At 44.1% G+C, this 25181-nt stretch overlaps 2 protein-coding genes across 4 annotated transcripts in view; one reads left to right on the top strand and one right to left on the bottom strand.

Moving 5' to 3' along the window:
* Positions 1 to 299: 299 nt before the first annotated feature.
* On the bottom strand, positions 300 to 3995 carry MCFD2 (multiple coagulation factor deficiency 2, ER cargo receptor complex subunit). Of its 2 annotated transcripts, none has more exons than XM_035320726.1 (4): positions 3900 to 3995; positions 3688 to 3863; positions 2843 to 3002; positions 300 to 1648 (listed from the first exon to the last, which is right to left on the bottom strand). In XM_035320726.1, exons 2-4 carry the CDS (start codon positions 3825 to 3827, stop codon positions 1517 to 1519), a joined length of 432 nt encoding a protein of 143 aa, XP_035176617.1. In that variant the 5' UTR covers positions 3828 to 3863; positions 3900 to 3995; the 3' UTR covers positions 300 to 1516. The 2 variants fall into 2 exon arrangements, with proteins under 2 accessions (XP_035176617.1, XP_035176618.1); XM_035320727.1 differs by having other exon boundaries at positions 3919 to 3982.
* A 271-nt stretch (positions 3996 to 4266) lies between these two features.
* The window catches only part of TTC7A (tetratricopeptide repeat domain 7A), a 169190-nt gene continuing 148275 nt past the window's right edge, over positions 4267 to 25181 (top strand). The window contains exons 1-4 of one of the 2 annotated variants that reach the window (XM_035320722.1): positions 4267 to 4451; positions 5618 to 5781; positions 6880 to 7048; positions 23682 to 23812. In XM_035320722.1, the coding sequence (XP_035176613.1) occupies positions 4301 to 4451; positions 5618 to 5781; positions 6880 to 7048; positions 23682 to 23812 (615 nt within the window). In that variant the 5' untranslated portion in view covers positions 4267 to 4300. Of the gene's footprint in view, positions 4452 to 5617; positions 5782 to 6879; positions 7049 to 7761; positions 7824 to 23681; positions 23813 to 25181 lie in introns of those variants that run through there. The other variant, XM_035320723.1, reaches the window with a different exon arrangement.

Raw genomic sequence — 25181 nt, 5'->3', positions numbered from 1 at the left:
CCCACTCCCGTCCTACCCATAAACATGTTCTGTACTTCCTTCAGATTCAAAATTCACTCCAAGTTAATTGTCCTGTAAAAAAAGACCTTTGTTTTTAGTATGACTGCTAGCAACAGAGATGGGCTTAAAAATACATTAAAAATTAGGGACATTCCTCAGCAGGACTTCCCACCTTGCATGTCCAGCTCCAAAGTGCTAGAAACCCAAATTATGTTTATCGCTTGCACAACCAGCACAACCCTGGCTACAAATGCATCCAAATAAGTGGTTATTGTAAAAAAAAGTCCAACACTCATTCATTTGTTGCTCAAACATTTAAACAAAGGAAGTAATTTCTTTTACAAATGTCTTTCTATTGTATAAGAATAATTTTGTACAGAAAATAGCTCTTTATACATTTCAGAGAAATGCTAACATTTAGATTCTCTAATCACGGATAATGATTGAATACAATTTAAGATTTCCGTTATGCTCTATAGTTACCAAACAAAGCAGCAATACACCACTTGTTTAACATCCTTAAACTGCTTGACTTACTAATTATTGTCTCAAGACAATGAAAACATTCCTAGAGCCATGTTTGTTCACAAACATTCAAGTATCTTGAAAGTGTTAGTTATGAAATACCTCCTGAAATTAACACCATAATTTAAGTGTCAAGGAAAATGAACTTAAACCTCAACAAGGCAGCATTACTTGCTCACAGATTATCCTGCTGGCTAATACTGTAAGAATCAAATTGAACTGAAACTTTTATATTAAATTGGTTTACTGTTAACATGACCTTCAAAACGAGATAGCAGAAGCTACCCTAGTAAATGTTATGCAGCATTAATACAACATTATAAGTGTAATAAAATACTTTCAGTGTTGTACGAAGAGACCATGGAAGGTAGAGAAAAATTTAGTAAAACGCAATATATAAAGTAAATTTGTGAAGGATGAGTATAAATTGGAAATCATGTATACGTATTTATATATAACATTTGAGGGTACACTAGGATATACATATATTTAAAAACGCTCAATTTCTTGTAACATAGTGTTAAAAGTCCATGTGGTGTCATGGGGACCCCAAACACAAACCACTTTCGAACACTTTTCCTCTACAATTGCTGTTTCAAGCACCTGTACTTGTATGCAGGTTTCCTTTGAAATTAGCGGGAAGGTAAAGAAATTATCTTTTCTTGCTTTCTAGGTATTTTATAATTTTAAAATGTAAGCAAAAATGATTTTAAGATGTAAGCAAACAAGTACTATATAACCCAATAATTAAAAAATGGAATTTGAGAATGCTGTTGATGCTTCCATGCTTCAAGATTCAAACATTTAGTCAAACACGGCTATCAGTCTGCATTAGCCAGCCTCTTAACAGGTACAATTTTCAAGGAAATTCAGCTGCAACTGGTACCTCTCCTCACTAACACTGCAGCACAAAGATCAACAGGAGTAATAAATCACATTATACCAGGTCACATTTCCATTTAGCTAGGAGAAACAAGCCCCCTGCAAAACCTTATTCCAGTGATTTTGCAAATTCTGCATAGTCAATGTATCCGTCATTGTTCTTATCGTCGTCTCGCAAGACATCATCTATTAGATTAATTAGCTCTTCTTCTTTCATTGCCTGGGTATGCTCACCACCTTCCTACAAAAAAAAATAATAAACAAGTTTAGCAGTGTTTCCCATCTAGTGGCATATTTGACAATTACCGACAACTGATTTTTGTTAAGCAGTTCATGTTTGATGTTTAACATGGTTCTAAGTTTTATATAATCATTTATTCCAACATATGGAACTTTTACCAGATGCAAGCCATTAAGTCCAAGTTCTCTCTACTTCAAAACAAGCACTTTGTTATATCCAGTTTATGTTCTTAGCCAAGAGATCTAAAAGCTAAATAGCACAATGTACAACGATAGACTAACTTAGCAGACATAGTCTTAATTGGAATCTTTATGTAGCACATTTAGTTTCTGTACTGTACAGAAACATCATCCTTTGGGCCAGAACTTGTAACACGCGGAGTTTGCAGAAACAGAGTGAGAAATGAAAAAAATAGCATGTTCAATACATTGTTGTAGCTTAAAGATAATAAAAATCTTAGTATCACCTCTTAGGAACAAAGGGGAATGCAAAGAGGTGCCCTTGCACAAGAAACAGCAAGCCATTATTGTGTTCTTGACAAGATTTTTTTTTTTTTTTTTGCCAGAGGTATATATGCAATTATGTTATTTTGAGTTGTAATTTCTGAAAGGTCAGTACCTAATTTTGTGTAAGCATCATCTTCCTAAGGATTGTATCGGCTTTTGTCCTTAAACATTTGTAGCCAGGAGGAAAATGTGCTTAGAAAAAGGTAAAGAAAACAAAGGCAGACAATGACTGGTTCTTCTAAGCTGAGTTTGTGCAAGAGGTCTCTTACACTTGGTGTACCCATGGTAGTAATAGTTTGGGCCTGAAAACAGCAGGCTTAGAACCTGCAGCAACGTTGTATCATGTGCTACTTCTATAACCTCACATCAGCTTAATTCCATTGTGGATAATTTCCTTTTCTCCTCTCCTCATCCCTGGTTATCCCCTTTGTCAAATCATTTGCAGTCTTCACTCACATTAAAGTTTAAACTGCAGCGGAGTCTTCTTGGAAATTGTGATGTGACACGAAAAACTATGATAAAGTTAGTACATTTATAAATCAAGCCGAGGGGGGAATAGTCTTGTTTTCACACAAAACTGTTCTACTGTAAGTGCACTGAAGGTGTGTTGTGACTATGCTACTTAAAGCTGATTTTAGAAAGTCAGAACTGTTTGCAAATGCACAAGCCGTTACGACATACCACCTACCTCTTTGTGGACATGTGATATAGCGGTAGCAAGCTCTAGCCCATCTAACAAATTATTGCCATCATAATCGTGCATTTTGAAGTAATGAAGCTGCAACTCTTGCGGAGACATCTCAGATTCTGGTTTTTCAATAACACCTTCCAAATGTTCCATGATGTGGCTAAGGGAAAAAAAACAAGTGACATGCGAGTTAGTTAATATTTAATTCTCTGTTGACATCAAATTTAGTCTTTGGTCAAGCAGTCAAGTGCACAGGAAGCACTGTACCTCTCAAAGCACCCCGGACAACCAGAACAACTGACAGTTTTATACTAAAACGAGGAAGGCACAAAGGTTGGTTGTTACAGGTGCTGCAGTGGCCCCTAGTGTCTCAGGTAGCTATTCTGCTTTCTTCTGGCCTACTGAACTGATTATAAAAACAACCCAAGCAGCCCTCAGTCTCCTTTGGGCTGTTTTCCAAAGGAAAAAAGGGATGAGGGAAGTGCATTTATATTCAGATGTCAACTAAGGAACTGTATTTGCTGCTACCTCTCTTTGGCGCGTGAAGAAGCAAGGAAGACCAAAACCATTCCCTGTTTAAAGTATTGCTTTGTCTAAACGACGTTGATCTAGGTAAGCAGGGTTCCTGTAGGAAATCACTGACGATATGAGTTGTGCTCAAGGCTCCCGACACCTTTCCAGGTCTCGCGTGTGCTGTCAAGTTGCTCAGCAGCCGCCTCCTGCCTGCCTCCACCTCCTCGTGCGGCATCCCGAGACGGGAGGGCGCCCTCGACTTTAACCCGCCTCGCGCCGCAGGAGATAAGCAGACGGTTAAGAAGCAAAGTTTACGTCTTTAGCACACGTACTCCTTATCTTGCACCAGGTTCTTATCGAGGCGGATGTTCGCGTGCTGGCTCTCCGCTCCGTGCTCCTCAGCCAGGGCGGCGAGGAGGAAAGCGGCCAGGCAGCAGCACAGGAGAGCCGCTGGAACGCCCCTCGGGGCCATGGCGATCTCCTGGGGAGAGGAAAACAGAGCGCGGAGAGATGAGCAACCCCGGCCGCAACGCCCCGCTCCCCGCGCCCGGCCGTTAAGCCGCCGCCCGCGGCCGTTAAACCGCCGCGCACCCGCCGCGCCCTGGCCCCTCGCTGGAGCCGGGCCCTGCGCGGCGCTCCCCTCCCCTCAAGCCAGGGCGCATGCGCCCGCCCCGCCCCTCGGCCGCCCGCCCGCTGGCTGCACCTTGCGGCGGGGCGCGGCCGCGTCACGGCGCCCGCAGGGACACGTGGAGCGCAAGCGGGCGGCCAGGTGCTGCGCGGAGGGGCGGGGCCTCACCCGCAGGGGGCGGGGCCTCGCACGACGGGGGCTCCGCGTGGCGGGCGGGGCTTCGGCCGGTGGGCGGGGCTTCCCGACCGGTGGGCGGGGCATGCCGGCGGGTGGGCGTGCCCCGGCGCCGCCCCGCTGTCCGGCGGCGGGGCGCTAAGATGGCGGCGCTGTGGCACGTGAAGCTGTCGGGGGAGCTGGAGCGGTGCCGGGCGGAGCGGCACTGGGCGCAGCTCCGGCTGCTGGTGCGGCACCAGCTGCTGCCCCCCGCCAGGGCGCCCCGCAAGGCGGCGGCGGGCGCCGAGGAAGCCGGTAAGGGGGCGGGGGGAGCGGCAGCGGGGCGCCGACCTGTCCCGGGAGCCGCGGTGGGCACCCGCGGGGAGCCCCGCGGCGCCGGTCCGGCCGCGGGGGGCTCCTCGCTGCCTGCCCCCGGCCGGCTGAGGGCAGCGCCCGTTGGTCGGGTGCTGGGGAGCCGCGGGGCTCGTCCTGCCGCGGGAGCCCTCCGCGGCCCCGCTTGCAGCAGCACTGACCTGCCGGGCGCTCCTCGGGGCCGCGCACAGGCGGCTGCGGTTGCGGGCGGGCAGGCGCAGCGCCGTGGGGTGCCGCTTCCCCGCGCGGCGCGGCGCGGTCGGTGCGTGCCGGCCCTCGGGCAGGAAGAGCCCCGCTCACACGTCGGTGGGGAGCCAGCGGGCGGCAGCTGTCCCTCGGGCTGAAAACGGGGGGAGGCGCTGCCCGGTGCCCCCGTTCCACGACTCCGGGCTCTGAAACACGGAGTCTGTGTGGCACAACGCTTGTTTTTTCCGTGTGTGTGATTTGCAAAGATGGTCTTACCCCGTTCGACTCAGCGCTCAGCTGTTAGAGATACTCCTATGAATGAACCGCAGAGCTAGACCCGTCGAGCGAGAGCTCCAGCTACGCTGGCAGATGAAATGTTTTCCGCAAGTGATGCATCTTAAAGTTCATACAAAATAGTTTTTTAAAAGCAAAATGTTAAGCTTCTGATGCAGTTGCGTTTCTGTAGTGACGTTCATAGCTTACGCCTAGTCTGAAGCAAGTTTTCATGCTTGTACGTTCATAGATCTTAGGCATGTGCTTAACTGCTTGCTAAGGTCGGTCTTAACTTTCTCATCACAAGTCTCACTTTTAAATTCTTAATTGTTACGTTAGTGACAACACGTGTGAGCTGTGCTGTCAAAATTAAAGGATCCAATCAGGGAAAAACCTTTTAATTAAAAGGAAATGTCACTTTATTTTTGTAGATAACAGTGTTTCCAATATCCCCAAGTTAACACAACTTCCTTTTTTCTTCCGCTAGTTCCCGTCACCCCTCGGAGTTACTATTTATGTGTCTTGCAGATGATGAGTTTTTTTCTTAATCCCATTTAAATGTTAATGTAATGCTATTTTAAAAAAGTAGTGCTGACGATAGCATTCAGCATGCTAAGTGATGTTTCCTGTTGGTTGGGGTATGCTTTCAGAGGACTATGGGAGCATGCTGCTTGCTGAAGCTCTGCTGGAAGAGTGCTTACAGGAAAACTTTGCCAAACTGAAGGACTCCATTCCACTGACAGAGAAGAACGAGCCCAAGCTGAGTGAAGCTAAGCAGTATCTGACCAATGTCTTAAGCAGAGGAAAGCTGCGGGTAAGTGGGCAACAGGTTAGGTGTTACAAATATATCCTTCTTCTTGATTACAGAGTCATGGGCTGAGCATGTAGGAGCCCCCTGCAGCTGTGGTACAGGGCCACTTAATGGTGTTGCTGGTTTTGCCTAGCTGAGGGACCTCCTGCTGCTCTGGGGCTGAGGGAATTGTGTGTACCTCATCAGCTCCAGGACAGCGGTAAAATGTGCTTCGTGCTGCTGGGCCCCTGAGGTCGTAGTGCAAGTCCAAGGTTACAGCCTTGCATTGCTTTTAGTCCCTGCCAGAGAAGTTATATCAAGTTAGCCTCAGTTTTGTTTCATGTTCTGAGTGTGTGGTTCATAGCTGCCCATCAGCCAAGCTGCAGAGAGCTTTAGGAGAGTTTCAAGACACTGCCTCAATGGCTACTGGTGACCTTGGACAGCGTGGCTTTAGTAAGGCTATGAATTACATAAAAATGAGGGTAGAGGATTAGGGATCTTTTCTGCTTTCTGAAACATGAAAGGGTCTGAATGCTTGTCTCTTACTGAGTCTTTTTTTTTCTTGCACATCTATATACATATTTTCAACCCTTCTTAAGGACCAAACAGATCTTAGAAACAGAAGGCATGCTTGCCATTTCTCTACTTCTGCTTGAAACATCTTTTGAGAACTTAAGAAAACTTGGGAACTTTGCTTTTTTTTTTTTTTTAATTAAATTTACAGAGGATAGGGGAGCAGTTGACTAAAAATGTTTTCTATCCAGTTTAAAAGCGGGGGATTTCCTTGGTGTGTGTGTGTCTAGTTATGACAGTGGCAGGCTTTAGTGTTATCTGTGCCTGGCGAATAAATAGAATAGGTCAGTGGCAATGGAGGAGGTGACTTGTAAGCTGTGTGTTTCCAAACTGAGCTCCAAAGTAATTCCTTGACCTTTGTGGCTTGCTGCTCTCATGAGCACAGTGCTAAGGTCTCTAGACACTCAAATCCTTCCTTCTCCAACCTGTGTAGTTGGCAAGGTTAAGAACAAAACATGCTTAATCTCCTTAATTTGTGCTAAAGTACCTCATTTGTGCTCTTTGGTATTTTACCGTGTAAACACTCCTTTCCTCTCACTTCTGTTTCAGCCTAAGTATATGATAGAAGCTATGCTGATCCTAGGGAAGCTTCATTACGTAGAGGGATCCTACAGAGATGCCATCAGCATGTATGCAAAAGCAGGGATCGATGACCTCTCAACAAAAGATGAACCCCTGTACATGCTGCGTTTGGTGACTGAAGCCTTCGTTATTAAAGGTAAAGGACCACGTGGATATATTTGAAGTATGCTGTGTAGGTAGAAAGCTGAAGGTATTTCTCCACGTGGCTTGATTTGATCAGATTGGCAGTGTTGTACCTTTAGGAAGTCCTACTGGGTATGGTCTGTACAGTTTAAAGTTAAAGGCGTCATGAGGTCTTGGTCCATGACTTTTAAACTTGGCTGACTTGTAAAAGAAAGGTTGATGCTGGAAGTTGTGTGTGAACTGTTGGCTGTAAGTCAGCAACGCACCTGTGCCTGTGTATACATTTTGGGAAAATCTAAATCAAGGGCTCTGAATTGGGGCCTACACTTTCTATTAGAGTTCATCCACTTGCAATTTTATATGATTTCTGTGAAAGAAGCATGGACAGAGTTTCCAAGTTTTAAACTCTGGACTAACACAATGTGCGCTTTCAAAGCAGGTTGTGTATTTTTGCAATGCACGTCACGTTGTATCAGACCTAATGTACAAACAGGAGTCTCTTCCCCCCTTTTAATTCTACGAACATTGTGCTGAAAGATCCTAATGAAAACTGCCTCTAAGGGTAACGGAATTGCATTTCAGTTTTGAGTGGGGGAGAGGAAGACCCTAGTTAGTTACTGACTTGGCGGGGGGAAAAAGATCAGTAATCTTCTCCTTCGTTTGCTTTCAGTTCCTTTATAAATGTTGCTCAAGTACTGCTACCTATCTACTGCTTTCTACTCTTTTCAGCATGTCCACCAGCTAATTAGGTGAATGAGAACTCTGTGATGATCAGATACCTTCAAATGGTATGTAAAAGAGTGATACCAAATCAACCCAAAATACTGTTTGACTGGGCTGCTAGTGTTACTGACAATAATTTGGGTGTTTCTTGATCTCACACAGTCATTCTGCTTTTTTTTTTTTTTTGAAAACCTGTTTTTGCTGCTTTGCTTGCTTTGGTTTTGTTTTCTGTGGCGTTGGTTGAATCTGCTTCATTAATGAGCTTTTGTGGTGTAGGACTAATTTACTCATAACTTGCACTGATGTTTGCATGGTGCAGTGGAGTAAGTGACTGCCAATGCATTTATTGCAGGTGTTGGTGTTTTTGTTTTTTTTTTTTTTGACACTAACGGTGTACTCACGAGTCTTAACCTTGCTGGGAATTGGTCCTAGGTGAGGCATGAATATAATAAGGTGTGCGTGAACACTGGTGAAATAACACTGCACCTGTAAGACTTCTTCCATGGCAGCTATCTCACCTTTGTATGAAGATACAGGGGGTGGAGGTGTTTGCCTCGGAGGATCAGACCTTACTTTATTTTTTTTTTTGTGAAGTTTAGCATGGAGTGTGTTCCTTTGCCTCTGTGCATGTAACTGTAAGGAGTCCCTGCCATTGCAGAGTTACCTCTGCGCTATTCCTGTTCCACAGCTTTTATCCTCAGTGATGATTACTTTCATATTAACCAAGTTATCAAGGATATACTAAGTCACTTGGTATTCTAACAAAGCTTGTGTCAGAAAGTCCATCAGACTGGAGCTTCTCCAGTTGAGTTTGGAGAGAACAACTGATCCTGCTAGGGTCGTTTTCTCTCTTTTGTGTACTCTACCTCTCACTTTTACAGAAATAAGCCTTTTAAATTTTAGAAGTTTGGAAAAGGAAATAGCAGTGTAGATTTAAATCTTCACTTCAAAGTATGCCTGCCTGGGCTACCTCTGCAGGAGAAGTAACAGAGCATGGATTTAAATTACTTAAAACTTCTTTATACATTAGTATAAAGACTTTCTTTTTCCTCTTGGTATCTGTGTAGATATATTTTGATCTGTACTGTATTATTGTTTCTGGTTGAATTACTGTTAGCTTATACAAACTGAAACCTATAAGGACTCTCTTGAACATCACTAGAAACGTTTCTTCATGGATTGTTTATGCAGCAATCCAGAAAGGCCTGTCTTTGTGTTCTGTCTTTATTCCAAGAACTTTGATTTTCTGTGCTTAATTTCTTACTCAGATCTTCAGTAACAGAAGGAGGTGGTTGGAACGCCCATGTTCACACAGTAACACACTAGAACTTTATATCAGTTCAAGTATAAACATGAAATCAGCTAGATTTTGTGTAGCTAGTACTGTTGGGTTGTGCATATATGTAGAATGGCCATGTAGGCGTTCAGGCGTTCCAGATCATGCAGGAAGGGTCATAGCAGAAAGAAAAAACACACCAAAGGCATCTGTGTTAACATTTTACTGTTGGAAACAAACTAATATGAAAAAATAAAACTATAAAACTGTAATGAGAAGGAGATGGGGTACATCGGGAGGAGCTGTACAGGCAGGGTGTGTGGTAGAAGTTAAAAGTGGGATAGCAAAACTGTGTTTGCTTCTTTAGAGTGCCTTTTGAATTCTGTGATGCTGATGGTTGGATGTTGAGCTCAATCTGTGGGGGCTTCTCTGCAGGTCCATAGCATGTGTTTGTTGATGTTATGGATTTGCAGCCTTGTAATTGGAGTGTAGAAGTCAAATGGGAAAAAGTTTTCTTGCTTTCCTTGCTCAGTAGTGCTTTAACAAAGATGACTGTCAGGCAGTAAACACTCAAGTTTTTTTTTTTTTTTTTAATAAATGCTAGGGCTTGAGCAGCTGGCAAGAAATGGTGGTGAGGGTGAGATTCTTACAATTTTTCAGCTGACTGCTCCTGCTTGTCCTGTTTCTAAATCTCCATGTTGTGGGTAGAATAACGTCACGTCATACTCCTGTGGACAGTTAGTGGAGTGCTAACAACAGTTTGATACTTAGCAGTGGTTGACCTCTGTGGTCTTTTAATAAATGGTGTTTGGTCTGTCCACGTCTCTGTCCTTCCTCCCCATCCTCCATGAGCTTAATTCCTCCTTAAAACTCTGCTTGGTTCTCTGATGCAAACAGTTCTGTCTACTGCAGGAAACGGTATTGAGTAATAAAACTCACTTGCATATTCACTTGGGACACATTGTGGCTTTGTTACCTGGCATTGTCCATCTGAAATGAGCAGAACTACCGAACAGCACACGTAACTGCCACTTCGTTGGCTATGTCGCCTCTGCTGCACTTGCTGCACACACTCTGCAGAGCTCCCTGTCTGCTCCCAGTGAATAAATCTGCCTGGTACAGTAGGGTTGGTCATGACATAACTTCGCAAAGCAAAGTGCATCTCTAGCCAGGACTTCAGCTCATCTAAACTCCCAGGTTGTAGAATGGCTCTGTAAATAATGAGGTTTTGTAGTTATGTGATGTTCAGAACCAAATATATTTCCATAATGTAGGGTTATAGGTTCCCATCTTTGCTTGGTGTTTTGGGGGTTTCCACTCCCCAGCTGACGTCACTGATCCCTGCAGAAATGCAAATGGTGTACTTGTTCTGGTGATATTGCTGCTTCTGGTATTTGGCTGTTTAAAGTGACTGTGATTGAAATAATGTCATATGAATGCCAATGCAATAATATATGAAGCTTAAGCTACTTGTACAGATGCAAAGTTTGAGTCGTAGAGTACCAAAGCAAGTTGCTTTCCGTCATTGTGAGTCAGGGGCAAAACTGAAGAGAGCAAAGAAGATCTCCCATGGCTAACTTGTCTCTTGGTTCCGTCCTTTTCTGTAGTGTTAGAACCAGTGTAAGCTGTTCTAGAAGAGTTTCTATTTCTAGATAAATATAGAAGAGATAATAATGTGAATAACATCACTTGTGGTTTTGTTTCTTTTTAAAAGCTTTTGGGTTAGCCTCAGTGGAGTTGTGCTCAGTCCTCTCTTACTGCTCAAGTACTTGGTATGAAGACAGGAGGTGGTACGCAGGTGCAGGTAGGTCTGGGAAGTCTGCTCCATTACGGAGCACGGCCCTTCTTGGTGTGCTGTGTGAGAGCGGGCAGAGACCTGCTGTAGCAGAAGGCTGCTGCCAGCCTGAGTCATGCCAGCCCAGGGAGGGCTGACGTGGCCTGTGGGCCCGTCTCTGTCGGGACTGGCAGCGCCTTTGGCTCGCTGCAGCGCTTCTCGTCAGGGCGTGTGGTGCCAGAGCTGCTGCGAGATGAGTCAGCCCCATGGAGAGGAGCTCCCTGCATCCCGCAGAGCCCCAGCCAAATCAGCACTGACACAGGCCTACAAAGGGCTTCTAGCTGCTTTCATGGGGAAGCGGGACTTTAATAGTCCCCCTGCCTCTGTCCGACAGGGCCGGAGCGCGTGGCCTTGTATGGTGCTGCCTCTGCTCTGCCAACTGGAAGGGGGCTGTGGAGTAACTAGTGGGTGTCTGAAGATGGGCGAGGTGAATCCCTGGTAAACTTGTTTTTGAAGGTCTGGGGTTTTTTCTAAGCTTTAGAAAAGAGATCTGTTCTATCAAAAGGCTGCAGTGTAAGCTCAGGAAAAACCGTGTTAAAGAGACCATTAGATGATACTGTGACAAGCCTTGATCATAGTTTGTGTTTTGTTTTAGCAAGTCTAACCACAAGTCACGTGTACAAGGCAACTAAGCTTTTCTTTTACTTAGTGGCTTGAAGCATCCTTTCTGTTGTTCTTTAGCCCACTTTAGTAATTTGAAGATGTTTAAGAGCTGTAATGTGGCACTGCTGAAAAACTGTAAGATCACGATGCTAACTCTGCTGCGTTGAAACGTGAACTTCAAGCCAAGCACCGTTCTAACAGCTGTGATACTTCTGAAAGCAGGACTGTGAATCCAACACTTGAGGGCTTTTCGTAAGCTTTACAACACTGAGCAACTGAGTGCATATGTCTAGGGTTCTGGGTTTGGTTCATCTCACTGGTTCGTTTTTTTTTTTTGGTTTTCTGTTTGTCTATTCGCTTTTAGGACAAACTGCTGGTCTTGTTTTCTTGTTTCTCTTAGGGATATATCTTTTAAAACCTCTATGAGGAGGTCAGTATTGCTTGGAAGGATACTGTTCTGCTTTATCCCCATCTATCTTGGATTTATAATACTGGAAGTGATGGTCTTGGAGGTTATGATAGGGTTGTGGATGGAAAATGGTGGTATTGCACAACAATAAACAAGAAAAACTTATCTTTTACTGAATAATGAACAGAAAGATGGATCTCTTACTCAGCTGATTTAAAAACTTGGTTCTAGTTATGATTTTAAATTTGTCAATTTATGCTTCAACATTTTGAAAATAATCTACATTAAACTTCCTTGGCGCTTGTGCATTGTCATTTATTCAAGGTATTTTTGCTGTTTTGCATAACTATTAAAAATGTGGGTTTGCATTCAGTAGACATAAGCCTGGCAATTATTTTTTTTTAGCTAATCAGAAGATACTTTGACCATTTGTTCATACACTTCAATTAAGTCTTTAATTTTGACATTTGCTTGTGTGTCATTCATCATTTTCTAATACTGTTTTCTACAGGATGACTCATTTCCTAGGTGAGATTTGTATTCAGCTGTTTTGTTAATTAGCATAAATATAGTTAAAATGGTTTTATTGCAGTGCGAAGTTCTGATAAATCCACTTTCTTGCTCTATTAAAAAAAAATTAAGAAAATATTTTCAGTTAAATGAATTTTACTTGGTATAGGCAGTGTTTGAATTCCATACTTCTAACACTCAACATAAGCATTAGGTTTCTTGTGTGTGTTTTGTTTTTTTAATTCATAGTTTAAAGGTGGAAAATAAGCCTTCCTATTTCTTTTTATGTAATCCAAGCCTTGTTGGTTCTTCAGCTTCAAGAGCTAGTCACTTAACTAAACTAATGGAGTGAAGTGATGGAAAAAGGATTTTGTTTCCTGTTTTACTCCATGGAAGAGCCTTTATTTTAAAGACTGATTTCAGCACTTCACTGAACTCTGACTTCAGATCCTGAGCCACTAACTTTTCCTCTTTTATTTTTTACTTAATGCTACCAATCACATAGTGCAAAGATGTATTTTGTTCAAATAATGAAGTGTTATGTTAGGGGCTTTAACTTAAGCAGCCTTACTTTAAGTAGGCCTTCTGAAAAACAGATTTCCCAGTAGCATGGTTTTTTTTTCCACTTAGCTTTTGTTGAATGAGATGACAATACTAAAACTACTGAGTGTACAGGGACACGGGTCAGGTAAGCTGAGTTTAGAAACACTATCTAGCTTTGCAGGGTCACCATCTATTTCATAGTCCTCTTTTCAAAGTGAATTTACGCTTTGAATTTCTTTGTTAGAAGCACATTTAATACAGGTCATGATATAAAAGCATGTTGCAGGCCAGATGGATGGATGCTTTTTGAGCCTGCTCTTTGTTTTAGAGGGCATACAACTTTGCAAGGTGCATTTTTCCTCTCCTAGACTAGTGTTTAGAATATCCTGACTGCTGGATGGAGAAAAAACACACCACCAAAGCCTTATGGTTATGCATATTCTTGTTCTGGGGATCTTTTCAGAGACTGATCTTAAGTGTTCTTGAAGTCCTCTAAGAAAAGCTTTGCTGTAGTACATAAGATCCCCACATGCTCTCTTTTTACTATGTAAGGAAATGCCTTGTCTTGTCAAGTGAGACAGATGTAGGAAGGGGATTATTGGAAAGCTGATGACATTTTTCCATGTTCAAATAATTATTTATGTCCTTTCTGGGCACTAATGGAGGAAAGTGGAAATCATGCTGTAATTGCACATGTCAAGATAAAGATAATCCATTTCTGTATTATTGTTCAGTAGCCTCATGACTGTAAGGAAGTCTTCCAGTTCTGTTAGTGGCAAAAAGGGAACGCAGCTCTTCCTTCCAGCACTGCCCCACACCTGAGTGTACATCCTGCCTGCATTGCTGCTTCTGGCTGACATGGCGACAGCTTGCTGGATGCACCATATAGCAGAAATGGGTGGTAGGTTGTAAGGGGCAGGGAGAATCCTGAGAGCTTGAATTCCCTCCCTTCCTCTCCCCCGTTAGTGCTGTATTAATGTAGAAACCATTGACGGCAACCTTGCAAAGGACAGTGTTGGCTGATGCATTTGAATTCCTGGTGGTGCTCAGAGTCAAGACTGTCCTGAAGATACCACCGCTGGTCCTTCCTCCTAGTTTTTAGGAAAGCTTGTGGAAGAGCCAAAATTATATTGGGCACAAAGTTAAGAAGAGAGAAGCACAGATTGGGGTTAAAATTGGGGAAAAATCAACTCAAAGTTTTCTTTTGCTTTTTTAGTACAGGCACACTATGCTTAGGTAGTAATGGGCCTTGTGAGGATGGCAGGTGGCAGTAGGCAGCTCTGTTAACTTGCATGTTGCTTTTGAGTTGATATACTGGCATGCAGAGTAGCTTGTTCCTGTTCTTTAACTGTTCGCTCTTCTATTGGCAGCTGCTACCGAGGTTGCTTTGGTCAGTATTTTCAGCTGCTGCAACAGCATAGAATTGCCATGGAGGAAAAATGTTTGCTTTCTCATCCCTTTTAAAAGGGGAGAAAAAAAGGGGGGGGGTGCAGGCAGCACACATTCCTCTATGTTGGAATCATCCTATGACTAAAAATCGGTGGTACTCATATCTCTGAGCATTAGTATCTATGGGGAGATGGTCTCTTCTACACAGAACTTAAATAATGTGGCGAGTTTTCTTACCTGACCTCTGGGAGAATTGCTTCCCAACCACAAGAAGGTATGGTGCCATCTGGCAGTGAAAGCCACCTCACTGCGAGTGAGACACTTTGTTGGCAGAACTTGTTTTCACTTTTGCTTGACAAAAACTGCAGCTTTTAAATGCTAATTCACATCAGAGGGAGAGAGACTTTGTTCTACACCTTGTGTATCTTCAAAGTGCTGCTGTTTGCAATCGTGCCAACCAGACAGGAAGCATGCTGTTTACTTGTGCTGCCACCAGAGTAGCTGCCTGGTGGGCAAAAGCTCCAGTTTTTAGATGCTGCTGTCTTGATAAAAGGACTGAGTACTGCGATGTCTGATTTGGGTGTTGAGGGGGGAGCAGAAGTTTGGGAGTTGAGCTGCTCTTAGGCTGTGAGAGCATTAGGGGAATTGTGTGCCCCGGTGCCCCTGCTTCCCAGCTCTGCTGTGAGCAGCTTGCCCGGCCCTGGCCTTCTCACTGTGCGTAGGCTGCCTGCTGTGGCCAGGGAAGCTGGCTTCACCGCCAGCCTCTGTCAGCTCTTCTCTGCTGACAGGCTGGTTGAGGTCTTTCTGTGTATGCACTTCAGAAGTAGTTTTGTGCAATGGGTTGTGCACAAATGCAGCCAGGGTATGGTTTTAGACTTCTGAGGAGGAGGATGCCTATAGGCAACCAGATGCAGATGACTCCACTTTGGAAAGTGGAAAAAGATAAATGCCCTCCTGGGTTTCGTTAATGTGATTTGCTGTCTGTGGTTTCTAAGGTTTTATCATGTTATTCTTCCACTCCCTTCTTCCCACACAAGCATGTGATGAGCTTGTGCAGGCTGCTCGTGTGTGCACCAAACCCCACCTCCCTGCTGTGCTGTAGTTCCCTAGAGCTGGGGGGCCAGCAGCGTCAGGAGATGGGCAATAGTTGCAACGCGCTTTCCTGAGGAGTACGAGAGTACTCTGAGGTGGCCAAGCCACAGGTAGCTGTTAGGTGGCTCTGATGCCGTTCCCCGGCTGCGCTGTGTGGCTGGCAGTGGTGTGTGCACATGCTGGGTGTTACTGACACTGGCTGTGGGAGTCAGTGAGCGGTCACAGCAGCTGATGCTGCTGCTTTATGTCCCGCTGTGAAGTGTTGTGGTCACTGGCAAGCTCTTCTCTGTGGTTGTGCACTGCTCCCAGCTTCCTGCGTCCCTCCGCTCCGTGAGGGTATGCTAAGTGGCCAGTGGCTCTGGGAGGGTTTCTGTCTGCTGCTTTACCCTGCAGTAAGCTCTGGATGCCTTTGACAGCCTTCTAAACAATAGGGGAACAAGCCTCTTTGTCCTTGCAGGCTATGTCTGTTCTAATATTCCTTAAGTAGAATTGGCTTGAGTGCTTGATATGAATCAGCATAGTTACATTACCCTCCCATTTTCTCTCTCCTGCTCCCAAAGCACGCATGAAAGTGGGCTAGTCTAGTTCAGTGACTGCAAACTTTCTCACTGGTGTCAGTGATGCAGTGGACCCAAACAGTACATCCCAGTACTCGGTCATCAGCACCATCTTTCTCCATTGTCCCCCCATCTGCTTTGCTTTTCTCCTCCACTTTTGCCTGCTGTGTTTAGACCAGGGAAAAATGTAATTCTTGTAGCATGCCATGGGAGTATGTGGATGGCTTTGACCAAGTCCTTTGGTTGTGAGGCTGTGAGAGAATGCTGTTCTAAACTCTTTGCTGTGTCTTAGAGCATCAACCCGACAGAGCCATCTCCTTCACTGCCATCAGATGTGTCATGGAATGGAGGTGGGCTCTTGTACCAGGGCAACTAGTGTGTTACAGCAGCGCTCTGTGAAGTGGGGTGCCCATGTCTGCGACGACGTGTCATGCACAAAATGATCTGTTGGGGTATAGGAAAGTACTAAACTTCTATTTTTATAGATTTCTATCTGTCTTAAAAAAAAAAAAAGGAATCCAGATTGATATGGATGGACACTGGCACCCTTGCCAGACTGTATGTCAGAGTCCGAGGGTCCTATGTCTCATGGTCCACGAGGTGTCCTGGGTAAGAGTGGGTGTTTCACAGTGCCACCATCACTTGTTCCTTCTCTCAGCCTATTGCAGTTTACACGTGTGTAGTGAATTGCATTTGTGTTGCCTTATCTGGCTTTAGCTAGACTAACCATTGTGAAGTGGACAAGTAGTTTAAAGACTCCCACAAAGAAACTGTGGAGTGCATGTTGTACTAATAATGCCAGCACAAGTGAGCAGTAAGAAAATGGCAGAGCTGACACTTCTCCTAATGTGAGCTCTTCATTAGCCGCATGAGACAATCACTGCTTTTACCTTGTAATCAGTGATGTTTGAAGGCTAGCAATACTCAATACCTCAAAAATTTCACTGAGCTTCATGATAAATTTTTAGAAGCCCCTTTTGAGCTTTCTTTCTCAATAGCAAAAGCTAAAATCACATACCATTGGGGAAGCATTTGTTCTTCCTGCAGTGATAAATGGCTAAAATAATATACGGAAGACAATATGGTGACGAACTAAAACATGTTCCTTTGCCAGCAAATAGTGTTGGGAGACACACAGAAGACACTGAAGATGCGAAGAAACAAGTATTAGGACACACTACGTGGTGTGGGAAGCTTGCTATACAGTCTGATGAAAGTACAGGTGTTTCTAACATGTCACAGCTTAATGTATTTGCTAGATTCTGGTGATTCTGGTTCAGTAACACAAACTGAAATATACTAAAACCTGAATTACTTTTGTAATAACTTTTTTTTTAAAAAAAAAGCTGTACAAGTTTAGTCACTGATGTAGCAGCTGCTTTGGTAATAAAATAAAAAAGAATTCTAGTGTTAGGTTACAGAAGTAGCATCACATGAAATTCATTCATCACCGTTTGTAAGCTGTTGCTGAACAAAGCAAAGCCAAGAAATGCGCAGCGAAATACAGGAATGTATATTAATGTGGCTTATTTCCTTTAAATGCAAGACCTTTAAACAGTAGAATCTCTCTAATACTTAAAGAAGCGGTGGGGAGTGACCCTGAAAATCTTCTGTGCCACACAAAAGTGCTCTGGTGGTCTCATGGCAAAGTGCTTAAGAGTTATGGAAGTTAAAGATCATTTATAGGCATGTTTTACAAAGATAAATGTTACAAATTTGCAGATCTTTTCTGCTATGGTAAGCATCTGTCAGTTTTATGCTACCTAGCAGGTATTTTTAAAAGAGAAACACATTATGTCTGTCCCTTCAAGCAAAAGGTGATGTTTTAACGACTGAAGAAGTAATGGCATCTGGTTTTAGAACAGATGTTTGAAAATGTTTCCAAGTCAGTGTGATTTTTTTTTTTGTGTGTGCGCAATGAAGATGTCTCCTACAACTCTCATATGTACACAGTTTTCTTATCTGTTTATAATTTGTCCAAATAAGAGTTTCAGTGGGTTTGGAACCCATTTGTTAATAACTTTGTTTGTAAGAACAACTAACTGACACCAGGGAAGACATAAATGTACTAGTGACTTTAAAAAAAAAAATTTGAGTAGGTGTAGTTAATGATACACTTCTTCTCTTTGGATCTACGTATCTTTGTTAGCAATGACAGCCACTAAAACCAAGTATTAAAATAAACTTACCTTAGAACCAGACTATGTATCTTCCAGTACCTTCCAGTCTATGTATCTGCAAGACACAATCAAGACTTTTTTTCAAAAATAACCATAATCAAGCACATTGTTCTTCCTAAAAATTAATATTTCTCTAGTGAGAACAAAGTTTAGTACAGTTCATGAAATCGACCAATATTTTTAACTTTTATTTTTCATTATTCTGGTTTGTATTTTTGTTTTATTTGTGTACTATGTACAGCAGCGTGTATACAGTTTAAAATACATATGTTGGGGATGCATGCTCAATAAAATTCTTGCTGTTAGGAGTGTGTGATCAAAAAGGCTGGAGACTGCCTTGTTGTAGGTTGAAGTCCAGGTTCAAAGATCTGCCATGAAGCTGAAGAGCAACCAGCTGCCAGGCACCACCTTTTGATATATCAGCAGAGTCAGCACCCTTGGATTAATGCAGCGAGGTGTGCACAGCCTACGTGGAACTGATCAGGGGTAGGTGACTGAGGTGACATCTCAGATGTGCTTGCCACCTTCTGGCTTCACAGGCACCCACCCAGTTGAGAAGTTTTTCCTCATTTAAACAGTCAGCTAGAGCTTTGACATTTTTGGACAGATGATACCCCAGGATTATGAGGGATTGCGATGAGTGTAGGGCTGTGTAGCAGTAATTGGAAGTAATAATGCAAGAAGTTTGCACTGTTTTCTTGCAAATCAAAGGTTCACTCTTCCCTTTCCCCTTGCGCAAGGCGCAATACAAATATGTTCAAAACCGAGGGCGTCCAGACCTTTCTTGCCCTGCTTTCTCTGTTTGCATTTCAAGTAAATGCCATTGAACACTTGTAACTTAATTGCTGAGGAGAGGAGTGTCAAGACCCATAATGTGAATTATTTAAGCTGCTGTGAACTGTGGCAGCAATAATACACAGCACGGGGTCTTGCCCTGTGTCAAGCCAATCCAGGCTGCTGGGATGTCAAGCCAGCAGCGGGCTGAGTGCCTGCACACGGCCAGCTCCTGTGATGTGCTTGCCTACCACTGTACCTCAAGACTAATTATTTGTGGTCCTGTCATAAAACCTTTGCGTGTCCTCAGCTTGGCGGCGCGCTGGCTTCTGGCCTGGGTAGCCTGTCTGCAGGGCATACGAGTGCAGGTCCTTGCCTTTCAGGCTGGGACTGCTGCTGTTGGCAGGGCTGTAACTTCCATCCTAAGCTCTTTTTTGCTCTGAGTTCCCATAGCTGTGTTTGACACAGGTGTAACAACAGGTAGGCTTCACCCTATGTGTGCTGTGGTGCTTCTTTAAGTCCTCATTAAATTGCCCCTGCTCCTGGGCTGCAGGGCTTTAGCAGCCACAGGCTGCTAAAAGTTTGTTTTTTTGTTTTTTTTTTTTTTTTTGCAAACGGGGTTTACAGTGCTGCTGCTGGCCCTGAATTCTTCCACCAGTAAACACTCTGTTTCCCAGCTGTGTTAACTCATCCAAATGCATGGAAGTCTGCATTAAAAGGAAAATAAGAAGCCATGAGGGGCTTGGTATGTCCTTCCTACTGAGTTGGAGCAATGCTGCTATTTGGGGAACTAGTTCATGAATTGGAAGAAAAGAAGCAAGCTGCTTTAGCCTTCTCTTCTCACTAGCGGTTGTGCAGCCTCCATCTGTGCACTGAGGCTTTCAAAACCAGACTGGATAAAACCCTGATGAGCCTGAGCTGACCCTGCTTTGAGCAAGAAGTTGAACTACAAACCTCCCGAGACCCCTTCCAACTTGAATTTTCCAGTGATCTCTGTCTCTGAGAATCTAAGCTCTGGTGTCCACTTGCACATGTATTTTTCCAGTTCTGGTAATAGTGTTTCAGAGCATTGCAGCCACATGATAGCTTTCTTCCCTTGGCAAGGACTGGGTGAGATGGAAGTGGAAATAAGCCTTCACAAAATGTCCCCCTTCAGGTTTCCATGAAAAGCAGTGCACTTCAGTTCTAGGAAGAAATTTGTTCAGTCCGTGACACCTCTTACAAGCCTTATGGTGTGTGTTTTTCTGGCATAATTGCAAATTAGCTTTAGAAGGGAAAAGAAGAAGCAAAGATGAGAGAGCCAGGGATTAATTTTTAGGGCAACTAGAAGAAGTGGATGGGAGCCTTTTCTTTATTCAGGAAAGAAAAGTTGTGTTTCTATACATGGAAGGCTGCTGCCTCTGAAGTGGGTGGGAAGAGTTTATTCTTTTATAAAAGATGATTTGGAAACAAGTCTCTCTTTAAATATTCAGCCGGAGGCATACCCCATTTGAAAGCTGTATCTTCCATATCTAAGTGTGTGTGTGTGTGTATTTAAATTGGGGCGCTTGATTCCTATGAGAAAAATCTTAGCATAGGTAAGTTAGCAGTTGTTACTGTCTTCACATAACTGTTTTTACAAAATACCTAAGTCTGTTTACCTTAACCAGCTACCAAGAAAGCATATAACTTTATACTTTACTTGGAAGTTAATTCTGTCTCAGTAAGAGCCATGCTTTCTTGCTAAATCCCATGTGGCAGTACCATGTGCTCTGTGATTTTTCTGAAGCTTTTTGGGAACTGAGTTGAATTAAAAATGTATGTTATGCTGCACAGGTCTTTCTGTGCTGATAACTGGGGAGCGGAGCAGAGCGGAGTTGGTGGGATTTATGCTCTCAGGGCTGGAGGGCTTGCAAACAGTGCTGTCCACATGCAGATGCAACTCGAGCAAGTCTGCAGTCGTTGGGGCTTTGCTCTGTGGGAACTGAACCGGTGGCTGCAGGAGTAGGGAACTCTTAGTCATCTGTTCTTCATTTTGTCTGCTGGATTTGCAGTCTGCTTGCTCTGATTTTTCTTCTCATGTTTCTGTGGTAGGGACGAATAGCCTTGTTCAGGTTCCGTAGAAGATCTTGCAGTCTGGTGACATCAGGTCAGCACATACAGCACGAGCAGAAAGCACTGTGACTAATTTCACATCATGTGGGTCAGCTTTCCTTCTTGCCCTTTACAAGTGGAGAAATGCGTGCAATGTAGCATATCTCTTTTTAATACATTATATATTGCTCTGTATTTACTGTGGCAAGGAATTTTATTACCCTGTCTCTGATGGGCCCCACCTCTGTTTTTCTGCCTGCATGGACAGTTTGCTGTCAGTACTCAGTGCTGGCAGAGGCTGCTTGTTTTCCTCCCCCACATCAGAGCTTAGAGATAGTAGCTCCTTGCAGTGGGCTGTAGCATGCATGTAAATGGCTTTTATCAGCCTGTTCTCTCTGTGTGACATCTCCCACGATAACCGCCCCCACGCAGGCTGTGCTAGGATGGCTCTTGCAGCCTGGTTAGAGGCTGGATGTGCATGAATGTCAGTGGATTGTACCGGGCTTCTTTCAGGGTCCTTATCCCCACTTTGTGCTTCATGGGATGGTGCCTCTGAAATGCAACACTTTTTTTGGAATTTATTTTCTATCAAGGGGAACGGCTGGATATTCAGAGGTAGATAAACTGAGATGGATCTGAGAAGAATACTTCAAGTTGATGTAATGTTGCTGCTGGATGTTTTATCTTTTTTTACAGAGAGTTAACTTATTTTCCCCTTCATTACAAAGCAATAGGGTGAGGAAAAAGCTTTGAAATTTGGGGAGGGGGAGGGAATCCCATGTTAAAAAGTGGCAGACTTGAGAAATGGGCTGGAAGAGAAAATCTGTGGGATGCTGTTTCTCCAATACGAGATGGATGTCAGTAGAAAGGAGACTATACAGAAAGGGGGCTAGTGAAAAGCAGCAAGATAATTATTGTTTACTGTGAGGGTGTTGAGGCACTGGAACAGGTGGTGAATGGGAGAAGCTGTGGATGCCCCATCCCTGGAGGTGCTCAGGGCCAGGCTGGATGGGGCTCCAGGCAACCTGGTCTAGTGGGAGGTGTCCCTGCCATGGCAGGGGGTTGGAACTGTGTGGGCTTTAAAGTCCCTTCCAACCCAAACCACTGTGCGATTCTGTAAATCCACTTCCCCTGCTCTGGTCTGGTCAGGCTTTTCAAAGGTGCAAGGTCCCAGTGTGTGTTTCTCCCAGATGGGGCTTTTGGAGTGGGCTGTGCACCCCTGACTTGGGAGAGGGCAGTGGGGGGCCACCTCCTGGACTTGCATCTGTGGGGTATCTTCTGCACCCGCTGAAGTGACAGTTCGCGTCTGGCTCAATTGCGGAGCACGAGATAAGGAAACTCCTAGCAGTTACCAAGGGGACAAAACAGAAACTCTGAATGTGGGAAGTAAACAAGGCTGAGACTGCCTAGGAACCTCAGGCTCCCCAGCTTGAGTGCTCCTCCCACAGCATTCACCGCGGGGTAGCCCCCATGGCCACCTCACAGCAGTTAGCCACAAGACTTCCAGAGTGAGCTGTGCTGAGGTGCCCAGGATTGTGTGGGACAAGGAGAGCGTGTGGTTCCTGGTGTACGTGTTGTAGCTCCTCACGTGGGGCGGAGTCCTTTGCCGTACGCTGCAGTGGTCCAAATCGCTTCTCTCTGGGGCCCGTCCAGGCAGCTGTCTTTCATGCCTCCCTGGATTTGTGTCAGGAAGGCCAGGAGTTTGTGTTACAAGATTTGCATTGTTATTAGGGAGTGTTATACATTGTTTCCCAGTGTTATACTTACTGGGAAACATGTATTGAACAGTTTACAACCTGCGTGGGCTACTGGGCATCCCCGCAGTTGGTTTGGTGCAGAAGACCTGAGCTGCCAAACAGGAGATGTGCTGTGGCATAAGAATATAAGAACCTACATAGAGGAAAATCAGTGTGCAGATATGTAGCCTCTCCAAACAGACCTAGAGATATAAAGGATATAGTAGTGGGATGCCAGACGAGGATCAGATGATAAAGAGTTCTGGTGTAGGGGCAGTAGCTGTGGGTCTCCAATTAACATGCTGTAGAGGAGTTCGCTGGTGACACAAGGAAGAGTTTGAGTAGTATAAAAAACAATTGTTTTTTTCTTTGGAAAGGAGGGCGATCTTGTAGTTAAAGAGTCTCTTGTGTCTTGTCAAGATCTTGCTTTGTGTCCATCTGCAATTTGTATGAGCTTAGACTTTCCACAAGAGGCTTCAGATTTTCCAACTCTGTTTTATCTTTTTCCAAGTTTGTTCTTCAAAAGTGCTGCCACTGAAAGCTTCACTTGGAATAGTGGACATTTAGAAATCCTCAAATCCAGTGCCAGGCTGTTTCTGAAATAGCACTTGTGTTGAAGCACCCAAAATCTATAGCCATTTTTGGAAATACAGGCCATAATTTCTTTGCTTGCTTGTCCCTGCCAGGGGGACTGTATGTCCTTTCTTCACAAAATGTTTGAAAGGCGCCATAGAAGCATGCGGTGGTACCATAGCTTAGAGCAGCATGACAAAAAATGCCTTGCATGTGTAGGAATTTTATTTTCCTGGGGTCCTTTCCTAAAAGTCCCTAAAACTAGGGAGAAGCCTACATATGGAAAAGCCTTCCTGACAGCTAGTAAACGAAAGTATAGCATGGCTGTGCTGCTGTTGTGGGCTGCAGTTAAGGAAGGTGCTGCTATTTTGCAGGTCTGTCGCTGGAGCGCTCGACCAACTCAATCGCCTCGCGCGCTCGCCTGTGTGAGAGGGAGGAGGAGGTCATGGCTTGCTTCGAGACTGCTTGTGTTGTTGCCCAAGTGTACTTGCAGGAGCTTGAAAAGGTAAGAAGTGTGTGCTCAGGGTGTTACCTGGTGACCTGGGAGGGACATCGAGGGATTTTGACAGCAGAACTGGTGGCGGAAAGGTCAAGTGATTATAGAGAAGGAGCGTGAGAAAAGTCTGAAAGAATGAAGTGCCTTAGCATTTCTGTGGGCTGAGTTTTTCGGTATAAGCAGTTGCAAAACAGCTGTTTATCTGGTCTCTGCCAGTTTCTTCTGAGCATGACATGTGGAAACCAGTTTTGCCTGCGGTAAAGCTTTGAATACTTCAGATATGCTCGAGTCTTTGTCTCAAGTTTAGCTCTTACTAAGGAGGGATGACAGGCTTTGCATAGCAAGTGCCACCATGAAGGAACCCGAGCTGTTTTACGTATCTGCCATGTAAGTGATACACAGCATTGGGTATCGAGATCCCTAATGAGCTCAAAGTAACCTTTTGGGTCGACGATAGTAGTTTAATTGCTAATGCTTTGCCTTTTCCAAGTGAAACTGGAGCAACCTGGATCAGTATCAAGTAACTGCTTAGTCAGTGGTTGGCTAGGATGCCGGGTACTGTGAGCTCTGCACTGAGCTGTAATACATGCCACTGATTTACTGGGCACATGCTTAGAGATCTCTATCTCTGTTACTTCGCCTACTTGCATTTAGCAGGGGCACACCATAAGTTTTCACACCCTGTCCTCTGCCATGCATTGTGCTTGACACAAGCATCTTTGAGGCAATGAATGTTACCTATTATTCTGTAACTTAACTGCCTTTGACCTTCTGACCAGATATTTCTGCTCTTCTCAGTAGCTATGGTGTGTGTTTGTTCCTGATCTTACTTTTAATTGCATTCAAACAAGAAAAATAAGCTTGGGACATGCACAACAATCCATTAAGAAAGCCAGATAACAATTTATTTGGTCTGTTTTTTGTAAGGAAAAACCTACCTTTTTGTTTAAAATTAAGTACTGCCCTCTCCTTGCGGAAGGACCAGTTCCTGCCAGTACTGGGCATTGTAAATGTTTTTACTGACAATTTTTGTATGCCAAGAAGGGAGAGAGTTTGAATAGTAATTCATTCATCTTCTGGACTCAGAGGGATACAGCAGGATTCCCTATTCATGTACCCAAAGTCCATTTCCATTCCTGTTTTGGGGAGTCTATGCAGTTCAGCTTCCAGCAATGAAGGCTGTTTGTTAGCCATACTGGAAGAGAGGGTTCCTAAGGAAGCCAAAGCAAGGCTAAAAGAGCAAAGACTAAGATGCTTCCATTGATGCTCCTTAGAGTTTACTAACTCTTACAAATATTTACATTATGTTAAGCTGGATAGACTCAGTTAAACATGGTGTTTATATTTCTGTGCAAGATGCTGGATCTGCGTGGTTGGA

The sequence above is a fragment of the Oxyura jamaicensis genome, chromosome 3 (assembly GCF_011077185.1).
Source record: "Oxyura jamaicensis isolate SHBP4307 breed ruddy duck chromosome 3, BPBGC_Ojam_1.0, whole genome shotgun sequence".
NCBI lineage: Eukaryota > Metazoa > Chordata > Aves > Anseriformes > Anatidae > Oxyura > Oxyura jamaicensis.
This window is presented reverse-complemented; position numbering and strand designations above follow the sequence as displayed.

Bases quoted from the DNA above. Each gene is read 5' to 3' on its own strand.
- MCFD2 (XM_035320726.1), bottom strand. From the start codon at position 3,827: ATGGCCCCGAGGGGCGTTCCAGCGGCTCTCCTGTGCTGCTGCCTGGCC. The intron at 3,003-3,687 runs GTACGTGTGCTA...TTTTTCCCTTAG, and splicing joins AACCTGGTGCAAGATAAGGA to CCACATCATGGAACATTTGG. The intron at 1,649-2,842 runs GTAGGTGGTATG...TTTTTTTTGTAG, and splicing joins TATCACATGTCCACAAAGAG to GAAGGTGGTGAGCATACCCA.